The sequence below is a fragment of the Sus scrofa genome, chromosome 13 (assembly GCF_000003025.6).
Source record: "Sus scrofa isolate TJ Tabasco breed Duroc chromosome 13, Sscrofa11.1, whole genome shotgun sequence".
NCBI lineage: Eukaryota > Metazoa > Chordata > Mammalia > Artiodactyla > Suidae > Sus > Sus scrofa.
The window spans coordinates 180,657,954-180,684,388 of NC_010455.5; the positions used below are offsets into that span (position 1 = coordinate 180,657,954).

The following is a 26,435-nucleotide window of genomic DNA, read 5'->3' on the forward strand; positions in this document are numbered from 1 at the left end:
GATTCCTGCTGTGGCTCAGGTTTGATCCCTGGCCTGGGAACTTTCACATGCTGCAGGCACAGCCAAAAAAAAAAAAATAATAATTATATATATATATATATATATATATATATATATTACCATGTAAGAAGGAAAGCCATTAGAAGATTTTCTCTATCCTGGTTGTGCATTAACCTCATTGGAATTTTCCAAAGGTGTGAAAAATTTTTAGGAAGAAGTTGAGTTTTAATACTAAATTGCATACCCAGTCAGTTACTTGTGACATTAGCATTGTGATGATTAATGTAAAAATGTAAATGTAATGTAAAAATGCCACTGCTGACTAATATCCTGTGCCTGAAATTGCAGTGGAGAAAACAGAAAGGTGATGTAAACTTTTTTTGTTATTGTGTTCCTTCAGCATTGGTTTACTGAACTACCGCCTGTGTTAACATTTGAGTTGTCAAGATTTGAATTTAATCAGGCATTGGGAAGACCGGAAAAAATTCACAACAAATTAGAATTTCCTCAAGTTTTATATCTGGACAGGTATGGTTTGGTATAAGGCCTGACTTAGTTTTGAAACAGTTTAGTATCCAAGTGAAGAGTTATTGTACTTAGAGAAAATTTTTGCTCGATTTTCTTCAATTTAATTTTTACTTTTTGCGTAATGTATGTTACACCATTTGTCAAGGAAAACAGAATTCTCTTTTTATTTTGAAAACTATAGTTGCCGGGAATAATGTTAAGTAAAAAGACTAATTGTATTGTTTATCTGATGTTTTACTATAAAATTTTGAATGAGTTGATCTTTTTTGGTGATGGCAAGACAGTTTTATATCTGCTTCCATGATATTTAGAAATTCTAGTAATTGCTGTTTTTCTTTTTCCTGATAGATACATGCATAGAAATAGAGAAATAACAAGAATTAAGAGGGAAGAAATCAAAAGACTAAAAGATTACCTCACAGTATTACAACAAAGACTAGAAAGGTATTGTAACTTTTATGAAATTATGAGCTAACTATAGGAAGTCATATCCTTAGTGACTGTCTAGACCTTTAGTTTTGAATTTGTTTTGAATGATTTGTAATTCTAGGAGTAGATAAACATTCTGCATTGATATTTTACTTGAATAGTTCAGGCTTGAGTTTCATTAGCCACTAAAGTAATTCATAGTTGGCATTAGATGATTATTGTTTAAATATTCCCACAGTCAACAGGTAACACTCAAGGTACTGAAAATAGATGTTAAGTTAAACTAATCTGTGTTTGAGGTTTCTTCTTGCACGAGACTAAATATTACTCTTCAGATTTCCATTGAAGTGAATAGTGACTTGAGTTTTTCTCCTTAACAGCAAAAGACATAAATTCAGATGCATACAAGAGCCTCCTGGGGGATTTATAAAAAAAAGGAAAGCAAGTTAGGCATAAGCTTTTGGGCAAAGGGAATGGAGAGAGCATACCCCTGTGGAGAGGGGGTAGCTGCCATCCACACTAGGGGGTGGGTACTATGCATGAATGTCATCTCGCGGGTGTCCAGAGCATATAGTTGTTTTGAAAGAAGTCCAGAATCTGGACTATCAGATATTCTGTAGTTTAGACAGAAGTCTACAGCCTGAAATGTGGTGTGAAAGATCCTAGTTTGCAACCTCTGATTTAATCTGTATTCCTTGCTTAATGTTTGAAAATTAGTAGCCTAAACTTTTTAATGCAAAATATTAAAATTATTGAAAATTTTACAGATATTTCTTAAAAAGTATCAGTCATCATATTGAAAAAAAAGTTAGAGGTAAAAGGTAGGAGGACAGCATTAGTCATCATCTTGACATGAGGCTAGACGACAGATCTCAAAATCAAAACAGTCTCACGGGATGGACCTGTCAGTTTTCGTTTTACCCTTGGGTTACAACCTAAGAACAGCATTTAGAATTTATAACAGTATATGCACACATTGTCTTAATCATATTTAGTTTTGTTCCTTTGGAGAACATTTATTTCTTGAGTGTATATTCAGTTTTACCATCTTTATTTGAATAAAGCAAAATTATTTTCATTGTTGAGGAAGATGCATCGAAGTGTTTTTGTCATGTTTTATAATTATTAAAAACACAAATGTGGTTTATGTATAATTGAAAGCATGTATATATTTTATGGTTAACAGGTATTTAAGCTATGGTTCAGGTCCCAAACGATTCCCCTTGGTAGATGTTCTGCAGTATGCCTTGGAATTTGCCTCAAGTAAACCCGTTTGCACTTCTCCTGTTGATGATATTGACGCTAGTTCCCCATCTAGTGGTTCCATACCATCACAGACGTTACCAAGGTAAAAAAGTTTTCTTCATAGAAGCCATAGCTATGTTACTGTATTGTACAATAATGTAATGAATACCTTTAAAGAAGGCTTTATAAAATATATGTTTTGATTTATTTCAGGGAACTCTAAAAAGATTAGATTCACTTAGAAGATATTATGTCTCCCACGTGCTTTCTTATTTCGCTGTTTCAATTCATTTTATAGTTGTAGGTTGAAATTTTCATCAGACTTATACTTTAGGTTGTTTTCATATATTATATGCATCAACCTTTTATCTGTGAAAATACTACTGTTTAGTTAGAAACTTTTTTTGTAACATGAGCAGGAAGTATTAGGAAGGGAAGGTTTTTATAGTTCCGGTTTATGTAAGATTCATTTACATAAATACGATCACACCATTTCTACCATAGTTCAAAACCTCAGTTTTATTCTTACAAAGATGTAGTTCCATATATTAAGAATTTCATTAGGACATTAGATTAACCTACATATTTCTTTTTTTAAGAAAACCTTTTCCTTTTGAAATTATAAGCCAGTTTAATGCTTGTGTTTGACATAGTCTTTGTCCTGAGCTTCAGTTTGGAAGGTTCAATAGTAAATATTTTATGCTTTAAAAAAAAATAGCACAACAGATCAGCAGGGAGCTCCTTCTTCAGAGCTGCCAAGCACATCGCCTGCATCGATAGCTGCCATTTCATCGAGATCAGTAATACATAAACCATTCACTCAGTCTCGGATACCTCCAGACTTGCCCATGCATCCAGCACCAAGGCATATAACAGAAGAAGAACTCTCTGTGCTAGAAAGCTGTTTACATCGCTGGAGGACAGAAATAGAAAATGACACCAGAGGTAAGAAGCTTCTCATAGCATAACTCTCTCACCTGAAATGGATACGATTAATGTTAACATTGAGAAGAGAAATCACATATGTAAATATTTAAAGTTGTTTTGTTTTGTTTTTCTAGAAAGTGTTTTCTTTAAGATCAAGCAGTTTGGCTTTCATTTTTATGATTTTAATATCAGGTTCAGAGAGACCAAAAGACTTTCCTTGGATTACGTAGCTGATTAATGACCTAACAGATGGTCTAATTTTCTAGTTTGTTGCTCTAAATTTATATCAAACTGGTATTCACAGGTACTCCATTGGCGAAACATTACACAGGATCACATTTTGTATTTACCAGTTGTGTACTTCCCTTGAAGTTTCACAGTGAGTTCAGGTGTTCAAAATTTTTTTATTAGGTTAAGGATTGGAAATGTGAATTTTAACTTTAGTCTGCTCTAGCAGATTTCCAAATATGATCTTTTAGCTCGGTGCCTGTCTGTAACAAGTTTTGTCTGACATGTAGCAAAATAAGAAAAAAAAGGACATTGCTCTGGGGCGGGGTTGGGGGGTGTTGTATGTTATTGTTAAGTTGCCGTCTCTCGATTCTTCGAAGGAACTCTCTTTTATATCTCCGTCCTACTTTACTGTTATCAAAAATCTTTTTGAAAAAAAATTGAATCAATATTAATATGTTGTGGTAGATTTTACCATAATTTTGCTTTCATGTCAGAATGTAATACCCTATTATTCCTCCCCAGTTTTATCCTAAGTCTGTTGATCTGTGAAGAAAGACAAATGTAGGAGTTACTGTTTTATACAAATGTTGGAATTGTGCTAAACAATATCAGTTGCTAGATTTTTGGAAGACCAGCTAGATGCTTTATAGACAAGACACAAATAAAGAGCAGTCCTGATTTAATAGGGAGTAAATAGGGTATGGTGGCAACTAACAGCATTCGTAACTGTGAAGAGTTCCTGTAGTATTTTTCATATATGAGAATTTTTTATGTTTGAAATCATTGGTAAAGATTAGTTAAGCACACAGTTTTTCCTGAATGCTATGCTAGGTGTTGGATAATTTTCTACTGGACTGGGCAGGTTGTGTTTGTTTTATAAGATTATATTCAGAAGGCTGAAAAGCTAAGAAGGTAGCTTTGGCACCAAGGTAGTGGCATTGAGGGAGGAAAGAAATGAATTTCTTGTATTCTTTGAAGACAACTGACAGATTTGAGTCATTGACAAGAGGGGGTTGGGGAAGGTTCCTGTAGTTCTTCATAATGGTGTGAATAACCACACAGATAGAATGCACTTTGGAAAAGGGCAAACTGGTGGGCGAGCAGGCCTTCACCTTGTGGAAAGAAGTAGGAATACGATGAGTCCCCTTTTGGCCATTTTAAGTTAGAGGAACTTGAGAGACATTCATGTCATAAGGTTCTGAACCTATAATACTGTGGATCAAGTAAGATTTCGCTTGGAATGTTTGTTCCCTCCCTTTTGTCCCTGTTAGTATTTGCTGTTAGCATTATAAACCGTTATTTAGTATCCCGATACAGGAGTAGATGTAATTCATTTAATTTCTGTATTGTTATTCACTACCCATAGTGCTGGCCTTCTACATGCATATTAACCTACTTTTTGAGTAGAATATATTAAAAATGTCCTTTCCGATCCAAAGTTTATATATTTTAAATTTTGACTATTTAAAAATCTCCCCCCCCAAACATTGAACCAGTTTATATTCTCACTAATTGTGTGTAAGAGAACCTGTTTCCCAGTATTGTCCCTAGCCCTAGGTACTTTTAAATCTGTAGCAGTTTCAGTTGAAATGAAAATGGTATTTCAGTGTTTTGGTTGCATTTCATTAATTATGAGTGAAATTCTATTTTTCTATGCATTTTTTATATGTGACAGTTATGGTTTTATATGGAGCCCTTTGTCTTTATATTATTGCTTAATAGTAACTTTAATGCTATGGGTATTAACCTGTTGGTTGTAGTGTAGGCCACAAATAATATTTTTCCAGTTTGTCATTTGACTTTCTTTATGTTGATTTTTGTTTTTATAATATAGATTTTCTTAAATTTGGGGAGGTAGTCTTATCTTTTAATTTATGGTTATTGGATTTTCTATCAGGCTTAAAAAGGCCTTTCTCTACTCTAAATTTACTAAATTTTCTGTAGTCTTTGATGTTTTTTTTCCTGATTGTTTTTAACATCTTAATAGTATAGTGTGGTTATACTATAATTTGACCATTTCCCAATTGAGAGATATTTAGGTTGTCTCCAGTTTTGTTTTGTTTTTAATAATTACGGATAATATAGTTATCCCTACCTCTGAGTAATTAGATGAGATAGTTTTCTACTGAAAATAGAAACAATAATGAGAGTCTCATAACTTTATTTCCAGTGGTGATTATGGTGGATTTTTATTCAGGTGTATGTGTGTGTGTGCATGATATGTGGTGCAGTTAATTCATTCTAAAGTTTTTGTGTTTAATACAAATATGTGGGGAGTTTAGCTTTAATTTTCGTTGAAACCTTCCTTTATTTATTGGCTCTGCACATTTTTTTAAATGAACCATATTTGTTTGGTTTTTAATTTTTCATTTGTGCTGTTATCATTCATTAAGGAGAACTAAATTTCATTTTATACAGATTCCAAATAGTAATGTTTTTAAAAACAGTTTTAGGAAGTTTTCGCCATTTCTCTAACATATTGGTAGGAAAACCTTTATTCCCTACTTATAGGTCTCAGTAAAAATATACTTGGTGTTAATCATTAAATGACATCTTTTGTCCTTAGATTTGCAGGAAAGCATATCCAGAATCCATCGCACAATTGAACTAATGTACTCTGACAAATCTATGATACAGGTAAGTTGACTTTTGAGCTAGTAAGCATTATCATAATCATTTACATATTTTAATTTATCTTTGATATTTATCTTTTTTTTTTTTTTTTTTGGTCTTTTTTTGCTATTTCTTGGGCCGCTCCTGCGGCATATGGAGGTTCCCAGGCTAGGGGTCTAATCGGAGCTGTAGCCACTGGCCTACGCCAGAGCCACAGCAACGCGGGATCAGAGCCGTGTCTGCAACCTACCCCACAGCTCACAGCAACGCCGGATCCTTAACCCACTGAGCAAGGGCAGGGACCGAACCCGCAACCTCATGGTTCCTAGTTGGATTCGTTAACCACTGCACCACCACGGGAACTCCTGATGTTTATCTTAATTCTCTTATACATTTTGTTATGAAATTGCTGAACTTAAATATTTTGTATTAGTATTTTCCTCATTCAGTTGTATTCTCATACTGGATTTATTGCCGTTTTGTCTTTTTTTTTCTTCACAGCCATACCGTGGCATATGGAGGTTCCCAGGCTAGGGGATCGAATCAGAGCTGCAGCTGCCAGCCCATGTCACAGCAGTGCGGGATCCGAGCCACCTCTGCAGCCTATGCCATAGCTTATGGCAGCTCTGGATCCTTAACCCACTGAGCGAGGCCGGGGATTGAACTACATCCTCATGGATACTAGTCAGATTCATTTCTGCTGAGCCATGATAGGAACTCCCTCTTACCTACCTTTTTATTCTTTTATAATAAAATTTATCAAAAACTTCCAGAAGGCCTTAATATTTAAAAAAAAAATCCTATGGGAGAAATTATATGATTGCTAAGAATATGTTTTTTAAAAAAGGAAATAAAAGGAATTGCTGCTGTGGCGCATCTGGCATTAAGATTCTGGTGTTGTTTTTGTGGCATTGTGGGTTTGATCCCTGGCCTGGCACTAGCACAGTGGGTTAACGATTTGGCATTGCTACATAGGCGTAGGTCACAGCTGTAACTTGGATTTGAACTCTGGCCTGGGAACTTCCATGTACTGTAGGTATGGCCAAAAAAAAAAAAAAAGGAATATTAAGGTTATGGGAGAAAGTAAAAGGCTCAATTATATTTTAACATCTGAGGTACATTATAGAAGCCATTTTGCTGAACTCATCCATCAGTTTATAATTGTGAAGACTTAGACAATGTGCTGTATATTTCTTCACAATTCTTTGTTTGAAAGAAATAAATAGGTCAACAAAATACGTTTCCAAAGTTTTAAAAATCATCCTCTTTATACACTTGTCTGTTTTACATGTATTTAGTTTGCTTATCCTCCCCCCACCCCCGCCCTCATCTTCTATTTCATAGTTTAATTTTTTCAAAACTTTAATTCTAGCCAACTTACTCTTGTTAAAAAACATATATCCTTATAGAATCCTCCAGTCTGATGGTTTGTGACTTTCATGGAATGTGGCATAATAGATTACCTAACTGCAATTTAACTCTTCTGTTTTCACATCTAGGTTCCTTATCGTTTACATGCTGTTTTAGTTCATGAAGGCCAAGCTAATGCCGGGCACTACTGGGCATACATTTTTGATCATCGTGAAAACAGGTGGATGAAGTACAATGATATTGCTGTAACAAAATCATCATGGGAAGAGCTAGTGAGGGATTCCTTTGGTGGTTATAGAAATGCCAGTGCATACTGTTTAATGTATATAAATGATAAGCCGCAATTCTTAATACAAGGTAAGAATATAAAATATATAGGGTGGTATTTATTTTTAAATAAGTAGCCCTTTTGTGTGACTCTGGTCTCTGGTGTGATTAGTTGAGTGTAGTTTACTTAGAGTATGATGGATATGATTAGAAAATGCTCTTGGATTATTTTAAGTGAGAAAACTGGAATTGGAAAGTAATGTGATAATTACTTGAATGTAATATGTATTCAAAAACTTTTTAGTATCTATTATGAAATGTGAATATGACTTCTTTCTCCTTGTTAACATCCCTTTAATGACTCTATCAAACATTGGCTCATATTCACACTCTTTAGCCTAACATGTAAGGCCTCCACTTTCTGACCTCTGTCTCTCCAGCTTCGTTTATAACTATTGTCCATTTCAAACTGTATATACTGATATTTGAACTTCTTGCCATAGTTGGCTAATACCAAATAATTTCAAACATTTATATCTCTCTGCTTATATTTTTTTTTATTTATTTTTTTGCCAGTAATGATACTACTCTTTCTTCTTTTGCCTTATTCCTACTCATCTGTCAAGACTCAATTCAGTGTCATCTGCTCTGCCACGTTTTCCTTGACCTGCCAGAAAGTGCTCCTTCCTGTTTCTCATAGCGTACCTCTACTGGGCACTTACTTACTGTGTATTAGAATTGTGTGTTGACTTGTCTTTCCCACTTCACTCTGATCTGGTCAAAGCCAGGGACCATGTCATACTATGTCTTAATCTTTTTGTTTCTCATATTCTGGTACAGGCTTTGCATATAAAAAAACACTTAAAGGTTTGCTGAAACTGATAAAATCACCTTTCCTTTTGTATTTAGGCATTTAGCAAAACTGGCTAGGTAGTTCATTTACAACTGAAAGCTAAAATTTATTTTGTGTGTGTGTTTACTAGAGATTGAATAACCATTTTAAATACTACGATTGACTAGTTTTAAAATTGCACATAGGTGTATTGCTGTACTTAACTACTTCAGATGAAAAGAATTTTGGTTCTCTTTTGAGCTTAATGTTATTTTCATTTTGTTCTCATTTTGTGGTAAGTTTTACTTCATGAATAATCAAACATCTGTATTTTACCATAGAAAAAGTGCTATGTAAGTGTTTGAGTAGCAGACAGTTTTGGCTTTATGCCTTGTTCCATGTTTTACTCTTCAGATTAAAAATAAAAGCTGAATATTACCTCTAATGGATTATCAAATATTTGCAACACTGCTTTTCTGAGCTTTTGTTTGAGTTTTAGTTTAAAGGTAGTATTGATTTGCTAAATGGTAATAATTTGTACTTTAAATTTGAAATGCCTTCATTTTGAGCTTTACATTTTTCCTTTAATCCTTAATTTTATAATAGTTTTTGAAATATGATTTGCAGAGGAGTTTAATAAAGAAACTGGGCAGGCTCTTGTTGGAATAGAAACACTACCACCGGACTTAAGAGATTTTGTTGAGGAAGACAACCAACGATTTGAGAAAGAACTAGAAGAATGGGACGCACAGCTTGCCCAGAAAGCTTTGCAGGAAAAACTTTTAGCATCTCAGAAATTGAGAGAGTCAGAGTCTTCTATGACAACAGGTTAGTCCACATTTATTGCATTTTATTATCAGTATCATATTTACTACTTATATTTTATTATAAAAATAAGATATACTCATTGAAAATGTAAGAACAACAGAAAACTTTAGTTATCCTAAAGTATGAAGACTCCAGTGAAAATTATCTGAAATTCCATTTCTCAGCGATAACAAAAGGCAACAATTTAGTAGTTTACCCCTTTGCCAGATAACACTGTATATACATATACACTTTTTTCAAGTTAAATCATTCTGCTGACTCTCCCTCTACCCATCTTGCCTACTTTAATTGATTCTTCTTGGCAAGATGCTTAGAAAAGCTGTGAAACTAGTAAGTATAACCCAGACCAATTTACTAAAGCTATCAAGAGAACGAACTCTAATAATTTCATGTTTCAGCAAAATAACACTATCTGTATTAATAACGTGGAGTATTATAATAATTACTATTAGTGTAGAGTATTTGTTTTTTTTCCAAAATTCTTAAAAATAAAATTAACAGAAACTAAATATTTAACATATTCCAAGTAAAAATCTGTGTAGATCTATAGAACAAGTGAGAAGATTAATATATAAAAGTACAAATATTAAAAAATTTATAATTAGCTGATGAAATAAAAAATTATTAAGAATAACACTGCATAAAAGTAAAATATGTTCTAGCAAAATTGAAAATACAATGTCTAATAATTTTTTTAGGATTAATTTCAGCATCATTAAGTTGTGAATGTATTTTAGGGTGACATATTTTGTGCTGTAGAAAAGATGCTATTTCTCTTAATCATTGGGTAAATGAGAAGAGATAAACAGATATTTTCCTTAAACTCATTTGTCTCTCTCCTTTTTAATAACTGAGTAGATCATTTTGAACTACACTCTTTTGTAAGATCAGTGTGTTTTGCTTTTATTTTTTAAGAGAGCATTTTAGGTGTTTATTTAATTTCATCTTTTATAGACAGATTCCCATACAGCTTTACCTAGGTATGTTTCAACATCATCATCTGACCTTTAGAAGGAATTATTGATTCAGTGAGAGATTTATAAACCACAATATGGTATGGCGACTGAGGTAGACATGCACAGGTATTTCCAGACTTGTGACTTGTATTCATATGAATTGAATAGTTTATGCCTTGATTTTGACCTTAAGTGGCATTGATTCAGAATTTTTAAAAGATCAAGATAATGGCATTATGCCCGCATTTTGATATATAAATACCATTGTAATCTGCTGTGAGCTTGGCTGGAGGAGGACTACACTTTCTTCCCATATACATCAAAGGCCACTGTGTAGAGCAGGTGAAACTAGGTTCACAACAATGCAGTTTCGTTACAGTAACTTTATCCACATTAGGAGGAATAAAGTAGCTCACTAAATTTAAAGAAATTTCTGAGTTCCTTTCATTTTTGAGCCAACTCCACCTCTTTGTGATTCCATTCCACTTACCCTTCTCAAATTACTCCCTAGCACTTATCCCTAGAGAGAGCTACTGTATTATCATTCCCTTAACTTTTAAGGACTCTATTTATACATGGCTGTTCTTATTAACAGGAAGATGGGGCTGCATTATAGGCCTTAAGTAGTAGTGGTACCTAAGCTCTGAGACAGAGGAGAATCCTCCCGGCATTGGTTAAGCTCTGCTACTCTTCTTGGCTCACTAATAGTGTGCAGCATCAAAATATTTAATTCTATGTAGTCTCTTCATCTTCTCTGTTTCTCACAAGACTAAATTTACATACTTAACACATCTTATTTTTACTAAGTCAAACTAATACATATTCATATTCCCCACTAATGTTCCTGTCTGACAGGACCAGCCAGCTCTCCCGTCATTTACAGTTATCTTATATTCCCTCTATATGAAAAGGCCATGTTTGTAACCCCACACCCCTTTTTTCCTGATCAATACTGCCTATTTATGTACTTCATAGGCTGTTTTCTAAAGTCTAAAAAATTCAGTAGTAGGTATTAGACATATATTTTCATGTGTCTAATTTTAGTATTTAGAAAAAAAACTTGAAAAATAATACAGATATATTTCTGAGAGCCAGAATAAGTAAAAAAAAGAAAAGATTGAAAATGTCAGTTCATCAATAATTATCTTCCAGACATGGTGTTTAGAAAGCAGTGGTAATATTGCCTCAATAGGAAACACTGTGTCCGCTATAGAATTGCTAGAAATAAATGTACTTTGAGTTAGTAGAAAATACTTTGAGTTAGTAGAAATACTGTGTACTAAATCTGTTAATTTGGGGGGTGAGAGTATTGCTTAAAAGATTGAGGGTTTCCATTGAGGCTCAGTGGGTTGAGGACCTGATGTAGTCTCCATGAGGATTCAGGTTCGATCCCTGGCCTTGCTCAGTGGGTTAAGGATCCAGTGTTGCCAAAAGCTTTGGTATAGGTCACAGATGCAGCTCGGACCTAGTTTTGCTATGGCTGTGGTGTAGGCTGGCAGCTGCAGTTCTCATTCAACCCCTGGCCCAGGAACTTCCATATGCTATAGGTGTGGTCTTTAAAAAAAATGGTTGGTTTCTATTATCATATTCTCTTGCATATTATATTAAGAATCTAGGAGTTCCCATTGTGGCTCAGTGGTAATGAACCTGACTAGCATCCATGAAGACGTGGCTTTGATCCTTGGCCTCACTCAGTGGGTTAGGATCTGGCATTACCATGAGCTGTGGTGTAGGTCACAGACACAGTTTGGATACCATGTTGCTGTGGCTGTGGTGTAGGCCAGCAGATCCAGTTTGACCCCTAGCTTGAGAGTTTCCATATGCCTTGGGTTTGGCCTAAAAAGACAGAAAATAAATAAAGAAAAAAAGAAAGAAGGAAGGAAGGAAGAAAAGAAATCCATCTTCTGTTGCAGGGGAATATAACATAACCACAGTTGAATAAGGGAATCTATTTTAATGTTCATTGGAATCCTTTGTCTCCTGTCATTAGTAGAAAATTTTTGCTTTCATGCCCATGCCATCTTTTTCCTCTTTCTCCTCATAGTTTTCAAAGTAATCTCTTTTAATTTAGTGTAATACTTTCAGAATGTCAAAGAGAATCTGTATTTAAATCTTTCAGGTGTGCACTAGGGTTATGAGTGAGTGACTAGGAAATCTTGTTTATAAAATCCCTCATATGTGGAAAAAAAAAGAAAAGTAGGATCTCCTGCCATGGCACAGTGGGTAAGAATCTGACTGCAGTGGCTCTGGTCACTGTGGAGGCATGGGTTTGATCCCTGGCCTGATTCAGTAGGTTAAAGGATTCAGTGTTGCTGCAGCTGGGGTGTAGTTCCTGGCCTGGGAACTTCCATATACAATAGGTGTGGCCATTAAAAAAGAAGAAGAAAGGTCTATCATAGTGATTTTTCTTCCTTCCTTGCAAATTTTCTCAATAAAGCTATAACCTAAGAACCATTAAAATCTGATTTCTTGAGTCATATTCCAAATAAGAATATTAATTTATGTAATATTAATTAAATGAGTATTTGTCCCTCTTCTGCTGGCATGTGACCAAGAAATCCATAGGCATCACTCCTCTAGCACAATTCATTGTCTTAGTGAAGCTAAGTAATGATAGGAAAGTATTCTTTAGTCCATCTCATGCTACTACCACCCTGCCGCAAACCTACTTACTGTAAAACAAAATTCTCCTGAATACTTCTGTTTAGAGATTTTAGCCAAGGATTTCTTTACTGTGGGTGTATGCATCAGAATTACCTAGGAGACTTTTTCTGAGTGTAAGCAAGACATACCACCTAAGAATTACAGAGATCAGAATCAATGGAGGAAGGGTACAGAATATATATTTTTAAAAAGATCTTAAGGTAATTCTGAGATATACCTCTGGTTGAGCAGGATGGCTCTAGGCTGTGTGTCTAAAAAGGAAATTATTCTGAAGGAGAGAGCTTTGCCTGAGTCATTGTTTTGCTTGTGTTACTGATACCTTACTCAAAAACTATTTGAAATTCTTACAACATACAGCACACCCAGATTTTTAAAAACAGAAAGAAACTGAAAAAAATAACGGTAGGAAAAAATGAAGTAGCAATGGTCTACAAGTCAGAAATAAGCTGATGATCCAGGAAAGTACAGCTGGTTCCTGAGAGTAAGACCTGGTGGAATGAACAGTGTCCTCAATATTTTTAAGTTCCTTTAGAGCAGGGATGAGGTGATGTTCTTATTTAAATCTCCGGAATCTAGCAGAATAAATGTCACATGGTAGATGCCCCTTGAATGTTTTCTGATTTGACTTCAGATTCCTTATGGAAATTGCAGTAAGTTTCCTAGGAGTGATCTCATGTATGGAAATGCAGCCATTTTAAAAGGATAGCCAAAATAACCATATATTAGGGAAGCAAGCTAAAAATATGTGGTATAGCTATAACTTTTATCTGGGATAAATTTTAGGTTTTATCTACTTCCTAAAGCCTGTACTCCCCCCCCCATTCCTGAGAATTCTATTGTGATGCCACCCAGTATCCGAAGTCCTTAAGTTTCTCTGATGATTCTTTGTAGCCAGACCAGCATGGCTCTTTATAGGCTGCTTTGGGGGAATCATTGATTTTAAATACATTTCTGTAAAAATGGACTGCTGTTCTCTGAAGCAGTATTCTTTATAAATATTCTTCTAAATGTGAATGTAATAAATATGACTCAGTAATTCAAGGTATGAAATACTTCTGAATTATATGAAATGTTGCTCCATTTTAATACAGTGATTAGAAAGCAGATCTTTATGCTTTAATAGAAAGCCAATTGGTTGTCAAGTTGATTCTCTTAAAATACTGAAGATCATAACCAGAAAATAGGCATAGAACAGCTCTGAGGTCCTCCCAGTCCCTTACCTTCACCATGAAGGTGGACAAAAGAGCAAGCTCAGAGCACTCTCAGAATATTGAATTTTATGAAACAGCCAGTAGGTGAATGAAGCCCTCCATTGTGATCAAAGAACATGACTAGAAAATCTCTTACGTGGAGGATAGCCATCCAAAAATCTCAGTGAAGCATCCATAGAATAAATCAATGATTTGAGATACTTCAACTATAGGGATATTATATAGCTGTAGCTGCAGATAGGTAACTAAGAAAGACTTCCAAGAATTAAGAATAACGAATGTCACATAAGTGATCACCAGCTGTATTCCAAGCTGAAGTCTGAACAATAACAGTTTAGTAACTATGGGGCCAGTTGGTACATAAAGCAGCATAGTCTCTCTATTGCATTCCTACCATTTATATAGGCCAGCAGGGATGAAATTTATGTAAAGCTACATAATGAACCCCGGATGTACAGGATGAACAAAAACTATGGTCTGTGTTTGCACATGAAAGAGCCAGAAGTTTTGTCCTACTGTTGTTTTTAGCAAAGAAATGGAAATTGCCTAAATGTGTGCTGAGATATTAATTACATGAACCCTTTATACAAAAGAACACAGAATAACCAGTAAAAATTGTAGTAGCAGAAAAAAAATGTTTTGTTATATTAAGTTGAAAACAGTATATTAAGAATAGTTATTTTTGTTTTAAAAATTTTGGTAGGTAAAACCTGGACATATATAATGGTAAAAATATTAATAGTGCTTATCTTTGGGTAGTAGAAATAGCTTTTTGTTTTCTTCCTTTGGTTATTTGTTCAATGAATATATTTTTGCTCTTCTGATTTAACACGAAGCTAAAACCTCTTTTCTTTTTTACGAAGACCCTCTATTTATAATCTGACTCCCTTGTAATTTTTCCTAGACTACTTTTCTTTGAGTATGTTATATTTCATCTAAACCAGGTTGTTTCCCATTACACTTGTAGAGAATTTTCCTGTTGTGGCTTTTGTTCAAGAAAATACCCTTCATTTGAAAAATGTCCTCTTCACTATTCTTAAAATTGTATACATTCTTTAAGACCTTCCTCATATACCAAAGCCTTTATGAATCCCCCTAACTGTCCCTGTAGCAACTGTTGTTTTTTTCCTCTGTTCCAGTCCCAGTCTGTTCTCACCACCAAATTTATTACATTTTGTTTTGCTGACCCCAGTGTAAAGTCTCAATAGCAAGGATTTTATTAATCTCTTATCTGTCCTTACAGTGCCTTTGCATATGCTATTTCTTCTGCCTGGAATCATCTTCTTTCTCATCTCCAAGATAATCCTCTACAAATCCTTCAAGACTCAGCTCAGTTGGCATTTCTTCTAGAGAGTCTTTCTTAACATGCAGCATCATCCCAAGTGTGTGTATTGGGTCCACAGTGCTTCTGCAATACCTTGTGCATAAGTGTGTTATTGCATTCAGTACTTTGTATTGTAATGGAGTATACATTTATGTGACTTTGTTAAGAATTCCTTAAAGTGAGTGAATTTTATTTTTTTATTATTATTATTATTTTTTACATTGTTAATACCTGGCACAGTACTGAAAATGACACATGCTCAACAAACATGTTGAAAATGAAGTTTGGGTTTTGGTTTCCAAACTCCCAGATCTCAAATCCTTATAGGTTCACCTACTCTGATTACAGTGCCACTCAAATAAGTTCCTGGGAAGATATTTATACAGGAAAAATTCCAGAGGAAATAGTTCTATATGGCATTTAGGCAAAATCATTTAGAATGACATATAGTTTTTGGATTCAAACCTCTGTGTGGAAAGAAACCTTGATCCTTGGGACCTAAGGTATATTTGATTGTATTGATCAGGTAAAATTACTTTTTCTCCTAAGGATTTAATTTACATACACTATCTAGAGTTCCATGGCTTAGACCAGTGTCAGATATGATGGATTTTTTGGCCTTCATTGTATTAAGCACACATCCTACCATCAACCAGTGATGTTTTATCTATCTACTAGTGTAAGAGACAAAAGGTACAAATACAATAATAGAAGCTTTCTCAACAAGAAATTTCTCTCTGTTATGCCCTAGCTTAAGCTACTTATCATGAAAACTTCCACAAGCAGAAGTCTTACTAAGCTGGAGTTGTATCCTGATTTTCTCAATCTTATCTATCGTACAGGGACACTGAAACAGCATTACAGTACAAAGTCAGGAAATACAGAAACAAGGGTATTTAACGTCCTTTAATTTATCTTCCTCTCACACACACATTGAAGCATTTCTTCCTTTAGTTTTCCTTGTCACAGTATATTTTATCTCCATCATCCTAGTTACTCATACCAAAAACTTGAGTCCTCTTCACATCAATCTCCAAACTTCTGTGTCTAAAATATATCTTGACTGTAACCACTTCTCTCTCTCTGGCCGTCTCTGTTATCCAAAAAGCACAGTCATATCTTGCTCATGTTGCTCTAGTACTTCTAGTACTTTCACTGCCTTCTGGTTTTACTTTCCTATTATATTCTTCATAGTGTAGTCAGAATAATTTTCTTTGAGCTTGTCATGTTCCTACTGTATTTAAAGTGTTTATTTACTTCCTTTTTGCCCTCAAAACTTTCGTGTGACTCAAAGGCCTCAGTTGTGTCCCTATCTGCATCATCTCTTGCTGTATCTTCCCTCTTGTACTACATTCCAGCCACACCAGCCTCCTTTTGGATTGAACTCATGCTCACTTCATAGGCTACTCATTCTTCTGTTTTGGAAACCTAATCCATCATCCTCCAGCTAAAAAGTTTGTTTATCTTATATCCCATAAGCTAAATTACCCTTCCCCCATTTTATTCCTGGAACTATGTCACAATTCATATGTGTGATTCTTTGGTTAATAACTTTATGCATAGTCGACTGTAAACATCATGAGGGCAGGGACTGGCTGCTTTGTTCATGCTCAGAGTCCCAGTGCCTAGCCTAGTGCCTGACACATAGATAGATGCTTAATTCAAATGTATTAGATAGGAGTTCTCATTATGGCTCAGCAGAAACGAACTGGGCTTATATCCTTAAGGGCGCCAATTTGATCCCTGGTTTTGCTCAGTGGGTTAAAGATCCAGCGTTGCCATCAGCTGTGGTGTAGGTCGCAGACATGGCTCAGGTCCCACGTGGCTGTGGCTGCGGCATAGGCTGGCAGCGTGTAGCTCCAGTTCGACCACTAGCCTGGGAACTTGCATATGCCGTGAGTGCAGCCCTTTTAATAAGACCAAAAAAAAAAATATTAGATAAATGAATGCCAGTGGGTCTATGTTGAAATTATAGTATTATTTTTGAGTGATATTTCACTTTAAGAAATGTTTTAAAATTAGTCAAATATTGGCAAGGATGACAGTAATCCTGTCGTGCTCCTCCAGTTGGTTGAACAAGGACTCACTTAACCAATCCCAGTATCATGGAATATTTTAGTGTACTTTCTTATTTCTTCAATTCATTCATAGTTAGTTTACTAATTCATTTGTTCCTTTAAGTTATTGTGTGGTTATATGCTGGGTATTGAAGAAATAGCAATACAAGAGGGAGATAGCGGCCATCCCTGCTCCTGAGATGTCTAACAGTCTAGTAGGAATATGGGGTTAAACGAAGTACTTAGCAACAATGATGACATCATAATTGTGGTAAGTGCTGTTTAAGAGAAAGTGTAAGTTACTCCAGAGCAATCATTCTCACCTGGGAGTGATTTTGTCCTTCAGAGGACATTGGACAATGCTAGAGAGATTTCTGGTTGTCATTTTGGGGGTGGGGTGGGAACAGTACTGTTGGCATCTAGTGAGTAGATGCCTGGGTACACAGACAGCTCTCCATACCAAAGAATCATCAAACCAAAATGTCAGTAGTGTGGAGGCTGAGCACTCTGCTCTAGAAATGAGGTTATCAGAAATATTTCCATAAGGGAGTAGTATTTAAACAAAAAAAGTTACTGGATAGGGGCAGTGAGAATAGGTGAACATACAGTCAGGGGGAAGAAAATGAGGGAAGATCCAAAGGTTGAAAGTAAACCTCTTCTTTGATGTTTCGGATATGCTGAAAAAAGGCTGGTATGTGCCCTTGTCGAGCAAATGGCAGAGGACACAGGTGATGTTGGAGGTAGGCATAAGCAAAGCCTTGTAAGTAGTATGAGGAGTTGGGTTGTCTGTTAAACATCTAGAGGATGTTCAGAGTACACTGTTACGTCTGTGGATTAGAGAATAGGCAGTAGATATAACTTTAGGAGTTCTTCACAGAGGTCGTATTTGAAATCTTGAATTTTTATTGGTACCAGTTTGCCAAATTGGAGTTGTTTTTCCTCTTCCAGCACTCCGCAACCAGGAACAGGTTCAGGAAAGATAGAAGGTTGGGTTCATTTAGGGTGAGGGTTTTGTTAGGTAAGTGTGAAAAAGGATACTATGGCCAGAAAAATAACTAGTATGCTTCTGTGGAAACTCAGACCAGGATTGTTGTACAAAACAAATTCTTTTATTTTTTGCAGAATGTTAGTGATTTTTCCACAGTAAGACTTTGGTACTTATCATGCCAGAAAGATCTACTGCGAATTTCTTAGCATAATTATAATGAGTGCTTTTCTTTAGTAATTATTTGACTACTCTTAGGTCTGATTCTTTCTTTTGGTAAATTGTGAGGGAAGTGCTGTATATTGAAGCATATATTACTTTACATAGAATAAATTGATTATTGTGTAACTTCAGATGAGAAATGACAGATTCATCTTAGTGTAGACTCGCTGTGATTTGTATTAGATATACAATTGATTCTTTTCTCATGAAGCACAAGCAGGAGAACCAGAATATCTAGAGCAGCCGTCAAGAAGTGATTTCTCAAAGCACTTGAAAGAAGAAACTATTCGAATAATTACCAAGGCATCACATGAGCATGAAGATAAAAGTCCTGAAACAGTTTTGCAGTCGGTAAGAATTTTTCTTTTAGCTCTCTGAGCATACCCATCCACATTCACCCAGTTTGCTAGCAGTGTAAGAACTACCTGTCTGGGAGTCAGGAGAGACTGGGCCAAGCGACAGCTCTGCCATGGACATGGTCAGTGGTTGTAGATGTCACCTAACTGCCAGGCTTTAATTTCCTCAGCTGTAATTCAAAAATGCTTCTTTTTTAAAAAACAAATTTCTATCTTTCTGTTAGAGAATTAGGAAAAAATCATAATTGTAGATTAAAATGGTCAATTGATTTGAAACTAAAAAGAGAGATATAAAGTATAGCATTATTTTTCCTTTCCTTCATCCCTCTTTCCATCTTCAGTCTTATTACGTTAGAATAGTTGGAAATATAAGGTATAATTTTCATTGTTCCATGGAGTAAGTTTAACAGTAAAATACTAGATACTCTAGGTTAGAATTATTTTAGCAACATAAGTATGGTATTATAAAACAGTTTATATGTATTTCAGTAGTGTCCGATATAACATTGTCATTATAAGCTTTTAATTTTCAAGTGTTGGAGTATGTCTTTTCATAACAGTAAATTGAGCACATTGGTATTGTATTATGTTTTCAATGAATATGATATTCTGGAGATGTAGTTGAGGAATTTCATACTACAAAGCCATTCAGATATTAAAGTCATTTATGTTTTATTAATGAGCACAAGCAGTTCTAATACAGGTTTCTTGACAGCTACTTTTAGGCTTTGAAGATTCCTCTTCTAGAGAATTAAGGAGAACAGGACATTTTTCAGTGCACACTTTTCTATTTAGTGAATTTAATCTCGACCGTAGCCCACTAATTACAGTGAGGTCTTTAATAAGACCTTGATTAACCAAAATGTTCAACAAATAGGGTATTCTACTATGTTTCAATGAACAAAGTAACAACCATAAATTAATTCCTTTTTGGAAAAGTTTGATTATGTATCATCTTACCATAAAAAAAATAAAATATAGATTATTTTGATTATTCCAAATACTGCAATGCCCTAGAGACTTTATAAAACCGGAGATGAGGACCTGCTAACTCTAAAGCACTTCCTGAAAAATGCCTTTTTTTTTAAAGGATCTGGGATGTCCTACTTGGGATGGTAAAAGAGGAAACCCTAAGGAGGTAGAAATAGCAGAGAAGTAGATACAAAGTAGAAATATTTTTGCTTGTTAAAAAAAAATAATTTGTCAGGGCTTTTTCTAACTAGGGTTTAAATTTGTGAGGGTCTACATTATGGTTGATAAGTACCCATCCTTTTAACTGGTGTCAGGAAGCCAAAGGCATTATTACTTAGCCTAATTAGAATCGTAATTTTTTAAGTTTGGCTAATCATGCATAATTTAAATTTGTAGAAATCTGCACTTAAATTTTGATTGTTGAGTTCATATGGATATCATCTTAAAAGCTCACAACCTACTGCTTCACCTTTATGAGTAGAGATGGCATTGAGAGAATATGCTAGCATACGTATTTTCCCATTTGGCTTATCTTTTGGAGTAGCCCCAGTGGTTGGCCCCACTGTCTGTATAAAACCTGCAGCATGTCTAAGAGCATGTTGTCAGGACTCTCTAACCAGCGTTTCCTGTCTCATGATCAGTTGCTTAGTATCATGGTCACCACTTACTGGGTTTTCTCATTGAAAGATATACCTTAGAAACTAAATTGCAAATAGTCTTCAGATTGGGGGATGAAATAGTCCTAGGTTTTTGACTGTTAGTTTTACTTCCTACTAGCTATGCAAACTTGAACCAGTTGCTTAATTTTTCTAAGCTTCAGTTTCTTTTTACATAAAATGGAGGTGATTGTGGGATGAATTACAATTAACTTTTTTAAGTGCTTAGAATTAGTGTAGGCTCTAAAGTAGCTCTTTCATTCTGTTACTTAAATCCTAACCATTTCACAATTATACAAATGTAAAGTTCCAAACTTAGTGTAAGAAGAATTTCCAGGAGTTCCTGTCAATGGCTCAGTGGTTAGCGAATCTGACTGGGAACCGTAAGGTTGCAGGTTCGATCCCTGGCCTTGCTCAGTGGGCTAAGGATCCGGGTTGCCGTGAGCTGTGGTGTAGGTCACAGACACAGCTCAGGTCCTGCGGTGTTGTGGCTCTGGTTTAGGCCGGTGGCTACAGCTCCGATTCAACCCCTAGCCTGGGAACCTCCATATGCCGCGGGTGCGGCCCTGAAAAGACAAAAAAGAAAAAAAAAAGAAGAAGAATTTCCTGGAAAACTTAGAATCGTAGAAACCATAGAGAAATAGTCTCCAAATGTTTAGACAGGTTGCTTTTTAGAAGAACGTCTGTAATTTTTAATGAAATATTTTAGAAAATTTAAAAGTATGGAAAAGTCGCCTCTAAGAAAGCATCATGCATAGTTCCACTACCAAAAGTTAATCACTGTTACTATGTTGATATATTTTCTTTCATTCTTATTTTTAGATACAGGTTTGGGATTTATTTTTATAATTATGTTATTACTGCATATAAAATTTTGTGTGTTTTCTTCCTTTAATCTCTGAACATAACCATTTCCTTGTGTTATAACCTCTGTAAACAAAAACTTAATGGTTGAATAATATTCCATTAAATGATTGAATTCTAGTTTACTGACTCACTCCCCCCATTGTATATTTATTTATATTTTAGTGTTATTAAAAGTAAGCTGCTAAAATGGACATTTTTTTCTGTATTTCTGGTTATTTCTTTAGACTAAATTCCCCATTGTTGGATTACTAGGTGAAAATATATGAGCATATTAAGGAGGCCAGAGTGGTTGAGGTTACAGAGCTTTGTAATTACCCTTTTATAGGACCACTTTAAAAAAATCATATTTAATAGATTTAGGGCAATTAATAAGTCTTTGTGTTTTAATTATTTTTACAACTTATTAACTAAGAAACTTATTTGTAACCTCTTTCAAGTTCAGCTTTTAAGGTGTTCATATAGGACCTGACAGTAATAGGAAAAGGTAAATGTACTTTACGTCAAAGAACCCTAAAATTGTTTATGTGAAAAATTTTTATAGTACCTTAGGATATCTAAACTTGATGAATAGTACTACAGAATTACCAGATGTGCCCACAGTTTCTTCCCTTTATGAGTGTTCACCCAAATAATTAATCAGTACTATGCTGTTGAAGCTTTTCTGGGGCAACTGGACAGGTTTATAAAAAACACTTATTTATCCTAAGTGCAATTTTCAAAGAAAATATGTTGTTTTGTAAGGATCAGTATTCTAAGGAATACATATCCTGGTTGCCATCTGCCTTAAATTTATATTTTTTTCTTAATATAGTTTTGATTTAGGTTGATTTACTTGTGAGAAATTTTGTACCACAAGGTCCAGACAAATTTCTTAATTTACCTGCTTATTTTTCATTCTTGGGAATGGAGATCTAGGACAATTTTTCCTCTTTGAAAATTCTGGAAAGATTGAAAATCCTTAATTGAATGCTAAGTTTATCTGTAGGGTATGTGTTAGTAATACTGGCTTAGGTTTATTCAAATATAAGCACTTTCAAGTAGCATAATAGTACAATAATATTGGTAATACCTATTATTTATATTACAACAATTAATGCATCAGATGTTGGATTAGCTCAGTATTAGCTTTCACGATCCTGACAACCATGTAGGTTGGTTATTCTTGAAAATTGAGTACTCAAAGCAAGGAACCTTTTCTGAAAATAAGGTTAAAAATGATATTCCTTTTAAAGAAGGCAATGCCAGTTTTAGACATTATTCTTGTTTTATTGTTTAATTAAACTTTTTCTTCATACGTACTTTGGAAAAGTCAGAAAATCTTCATATCACTAAAATTTACCTGTATTTTAAGTTTCAATAAAACCACTCTATTTTTATTTAAATTTTCTGTTTATGTCAAAACTAAAGTTTATCTTTGCTTAGGAATACTTTTATGGTACAATTAGAAATTATTTAAGCAATCACCTTAGGTAGTTTTGAACTTATTTTTAGGTAAATAGTGGATATATGCTAGTTATAAATCTATTCAGTAAAGTAAGATCCTTGTGAAATCTGAACAATTGTTTTGAATGAACCATAATAGTGTCTTTGATTGGATTTTCCTGGATTTCACACTGGCTTCCACTCCATTAGAGTGGATTAGTGAAATTCATAGAACTTGTTAACAAAGAAAAGAAGAAAAATATAACTGAGTTTTTAAAAATGAATATCACTTTCCAGCAGTCTTTCCAAAACCAGGAATTCACTGGACATTCATGATGTAAATGTATTATACTAAATTGCATAGGCTGTGGCAGAGTGATTTAGACACAATAGTGTATGGTTATTAAGTGGATATTCAGTTAAGTATTAGAAAGGGTAGAAAGGTGAAATCATGAGAAAGAAAACTTAAAACTATCTTGGGTTCAGAAGAGGTCATATTCTGTTTTGATGGAAATACCAAGAAAGTCTTTATGGAGTTACTAGAATTAAAAAAAATAAAACCTTCACTTATAAAGACAGCAGGAGGAAATACAACTTAAGTATTAAATATTTTTAAGAATTTGGAGTCCAAGTTGCTTTGAAAAAAATTAAAACTTATTTAGTGTTTGAGATGCAAAGTGAAAGCTGGAGATCTTGTGCCATTACTTGATTAATGAAGCTGCCTTAATGTTCAGATTTAGATGGTATCATTTCGTACTAAACAAATGCATATATTTTTAAAAGACTCCGGAATCTATGCACTTAAACTGGGTGCTTCCGTTGTTCTCTTTTCTAATGTTCATACTAATGATTTTCTTCTGCAGAAACCTGAAAATACCACAAGTCAACCACCTTCCAACCAGCAAGTTGTAGAGGTGGCGATTCCTCATGTAGGGAAATTTATGATTGAGTCAAAGGAGGGGGGTTATGATGACGAGGTACCTTTATTATAACCCTCTGCACTCTTTCCACTTGTTTTCTTGCTGTTTAATGCAAGTACTTTGGGCATGCCTGCACCCTGACACTTGTGTCTCTTGCTGCATAACATACGGCTTTGCCACCCACTGTCTGAAATGACCTTACCAATTGCTAACAGTACTTTGAATTTCAAATGAAAATTTAAGTAGCAAAGTTAAAAGAATACTTTTATGTTGTTAGAGTTAATTCTTTTGTGCAGACATAAGATTTGTTTACTCTCAGACTGATAGATTTTAATAAGGTTTGTTTGTTAAATAGCAAAAATTTTGAGCACTTAAAACTTTTAATTTTCCTTTCATAGTTTACTTGAATTATTTATTATACTACGTTGCCCCTATCTCCTCCCAGAAGATCCTATAGCCTGATTCTGAGTAAATACATGTTTTTTGGTTTAGGTGCAGGGTGGGTGGTTGGAGTTTTTTTGTTTCTTGTTTTTTGTGTGTGTGTTTTTTTCTTCTGTATGACTGAATTAATTGATTCATTGCTGAATGCCTACCAGTGTTTAATACACGGGCGTCTTTGTCTTATCTCTTCTTATTGCTCCACTAGTAATTCTCATCTACTTGCTTTTCTAATTGTATGGAGGCATTTTTGCTTCCCATGACACAGTTATTAGGAATCAGATGAAAATTGTTGTTGTCCTGGTCCCATCAGACATATTTTTCCCTTTTTCCTTCACCACTTTTTTCCTTAACACTTTACAGTTTTCATCTTTTCCCATATTTGAGGGAAGGCCAGTAAAGCTTTTTCTGAATAGAAACAACAGAAAAGACAGACCGTGGAGACTACCATTTGTTAGTTTTTACTGGCATGGATGAGAATTGAGTGTATATTAAATAGTTTTTTCCAAGTAACATTTTTTTCTGACTTATTTCAAAGTTAGAATTAAGCTATTATGTGAACTAATCACCAAAATAGAGGCATCATAAAGACATTACTATTACTGTGCTTCTGTAAAAATTCATGGCCCATAAAGAGAATAAGGAGTAAGTTTGTGAGTTAGGCACTGGTTAGAAGCATTTTCTGAAGCAGATAACATTAGGTTTATTGTATTTGTCAGTGTGTAATCCAAAATGAATGCTGTGGGTAGCAATAGGTTCAGTGAATCAGAGGTAATGAATGCCATCCCTTGATGGCTCTAATACGATAGCTTCATAGTATCCTGAATTATTGCATTTTGCAGATATATTTATATTTAAATGTAATAGAAGAATACAGTCATCTCTTGGTATCCATTGGGGATTGGTTCTAGCAATGCCCCAGCCCCAGCAAACACACAGATGTCCAAGTCCATTATATAAAATGGTGTATGTAGCACATAATAAACTATTATGAAAACAAAGAAATACTTCTTAAATATTTAGTACTTAAGAGCAGTACATTTTTCCATTTTACTATTACCATGTTGGTGCTTGAAGATTGTGGAAATTGCCATGTTTTTAATAAAAATGTTAACTTGTTGATTAAGTACCCCAATACTTGTTTCAGAATGAGCCTTTGGGAATTTAAAAAGGTAGAATTGTGATTAATCATTTAACACTATCTTTTGTGCAAGTGCTTATGCTATTGGCAGAGTTTTGTGTTTTCTTTTTTTCTTAATTCATTGCAGGAATAATTTAACAGTGCATGTGCCTTGTAACTTTTAATAGTAAGTTCTATGGATACGGGGCTGCGGCTGCTTAGATGTTTAGAATGTATGGTTTTGCAGACAAGAATGCCTCGCTACCTGGCAAAAGTGGAGTTGAAATTGAGCTAATGTTGAGCTCCTCAAGCCTTAAAGAAGAAGCACTTTTTAAATTAAAAATGTTGCTTTTTCTAAAGGGGTCTCTTAGCAGCACATTTTTATAATTTGTAAAGAAGAGAGTACCCTTGTAAAAATCTTCAGAGAGGATGCCTTTTTGCACTTAGCACAAAGGCACCATGTGAGCTAGCTGTGGCCCTGTATGGATGCTTTTGGGATACTTTTAGGCTTATCAGATGCCATTTGCTACAAAAAAATGCAACGTTTGATTTATAAATAGTGAAAAATAAAGAGCTTTAACTGCATGTAAAAAGGAATTATTTTGGTTTTTTAATGTTTTTTATAATAACCATTCAAAAGTTCTTACTTTAAATCCCTTGCGGCAGGTCATGATGACACCGAACATGCAAGGTATTATCATGGCAATAGGTAAAGCCAGGAATGTATATGACAGGTGTGGCCCTGAAGCAGGGTTCTTTAAGGTACAATTGACATTTTCATTTCATTTATTTATTTTTAAATAAACTTCTTAAAATGTTTTATTTCCTTGATTTAAATTTGGTTTCTGTTTAATTTCTCTCTTCCTATCTTAGTTATGGCCACCTAATGTTCTGGGAGTTTCTTTTATGTATGGATCTAAGACTGATTATTCTTCTTTTAATTAAGATCATTCAACAAAAACAAAGCATTTTACCTGAGGTATCCTAATAGTAC

The 26,435-nt window shown here is 34.6% G+C and overlaps 1 protein-coding gene across 6 annotated transcripts in view; it reads left to right on the forward strand.

The window, feature by feature from the left end:
* The window catches only part of USP25 (ubiquitin specific peptidase 25), a 137,948-nt gene that overhangs the window by 86,935 nt on the left and 24,578 nt on the right, over positions 1-26,435 (forward strand). For 4 of the 6 annotated variants that reach the window (XM_021070823.1, XM_021070822.1, XM_021070827.1 and 1 more), the window contains 10 exons: positions 401-528; positions 877-972; positions 2,144-2,305; positions 2,921-3,147; positions 5,927-5,997; positions 7,473-7,701; positions 9,071-9,271; positions 18,902-19,041; positions 23,827-23,940; positions 26,108-26,203. In XM_021070823.1, coding sequence (XP_020926482.1) covers positions 401-528; positions 877-972; positions 2,144-2,305; positions 2,921-3,147; positions 5,927-5,997; positions 7,473-7,701; positions 9,071-9,271; positions 18,902-19,041; positions 23,827-23,940; positions 26,108-26,203 — 1,464 coding nt within the window. The remainder of the gene's footprint in view (positions 1-400; positions 529-876; positions 973-2,143; positions 2,306-2,920; positions 3,148-5,926; positions 5,998-7,472; positions 7,702-9,070; positions 9,272-18,901; positions 19,042-23,826; positions 23,941-26,107; positions 26,204-26,435) is intronic. The other 2 variants (XM_021070825.1, XM_021070824.1) reach the window with 1 other exon arrangement.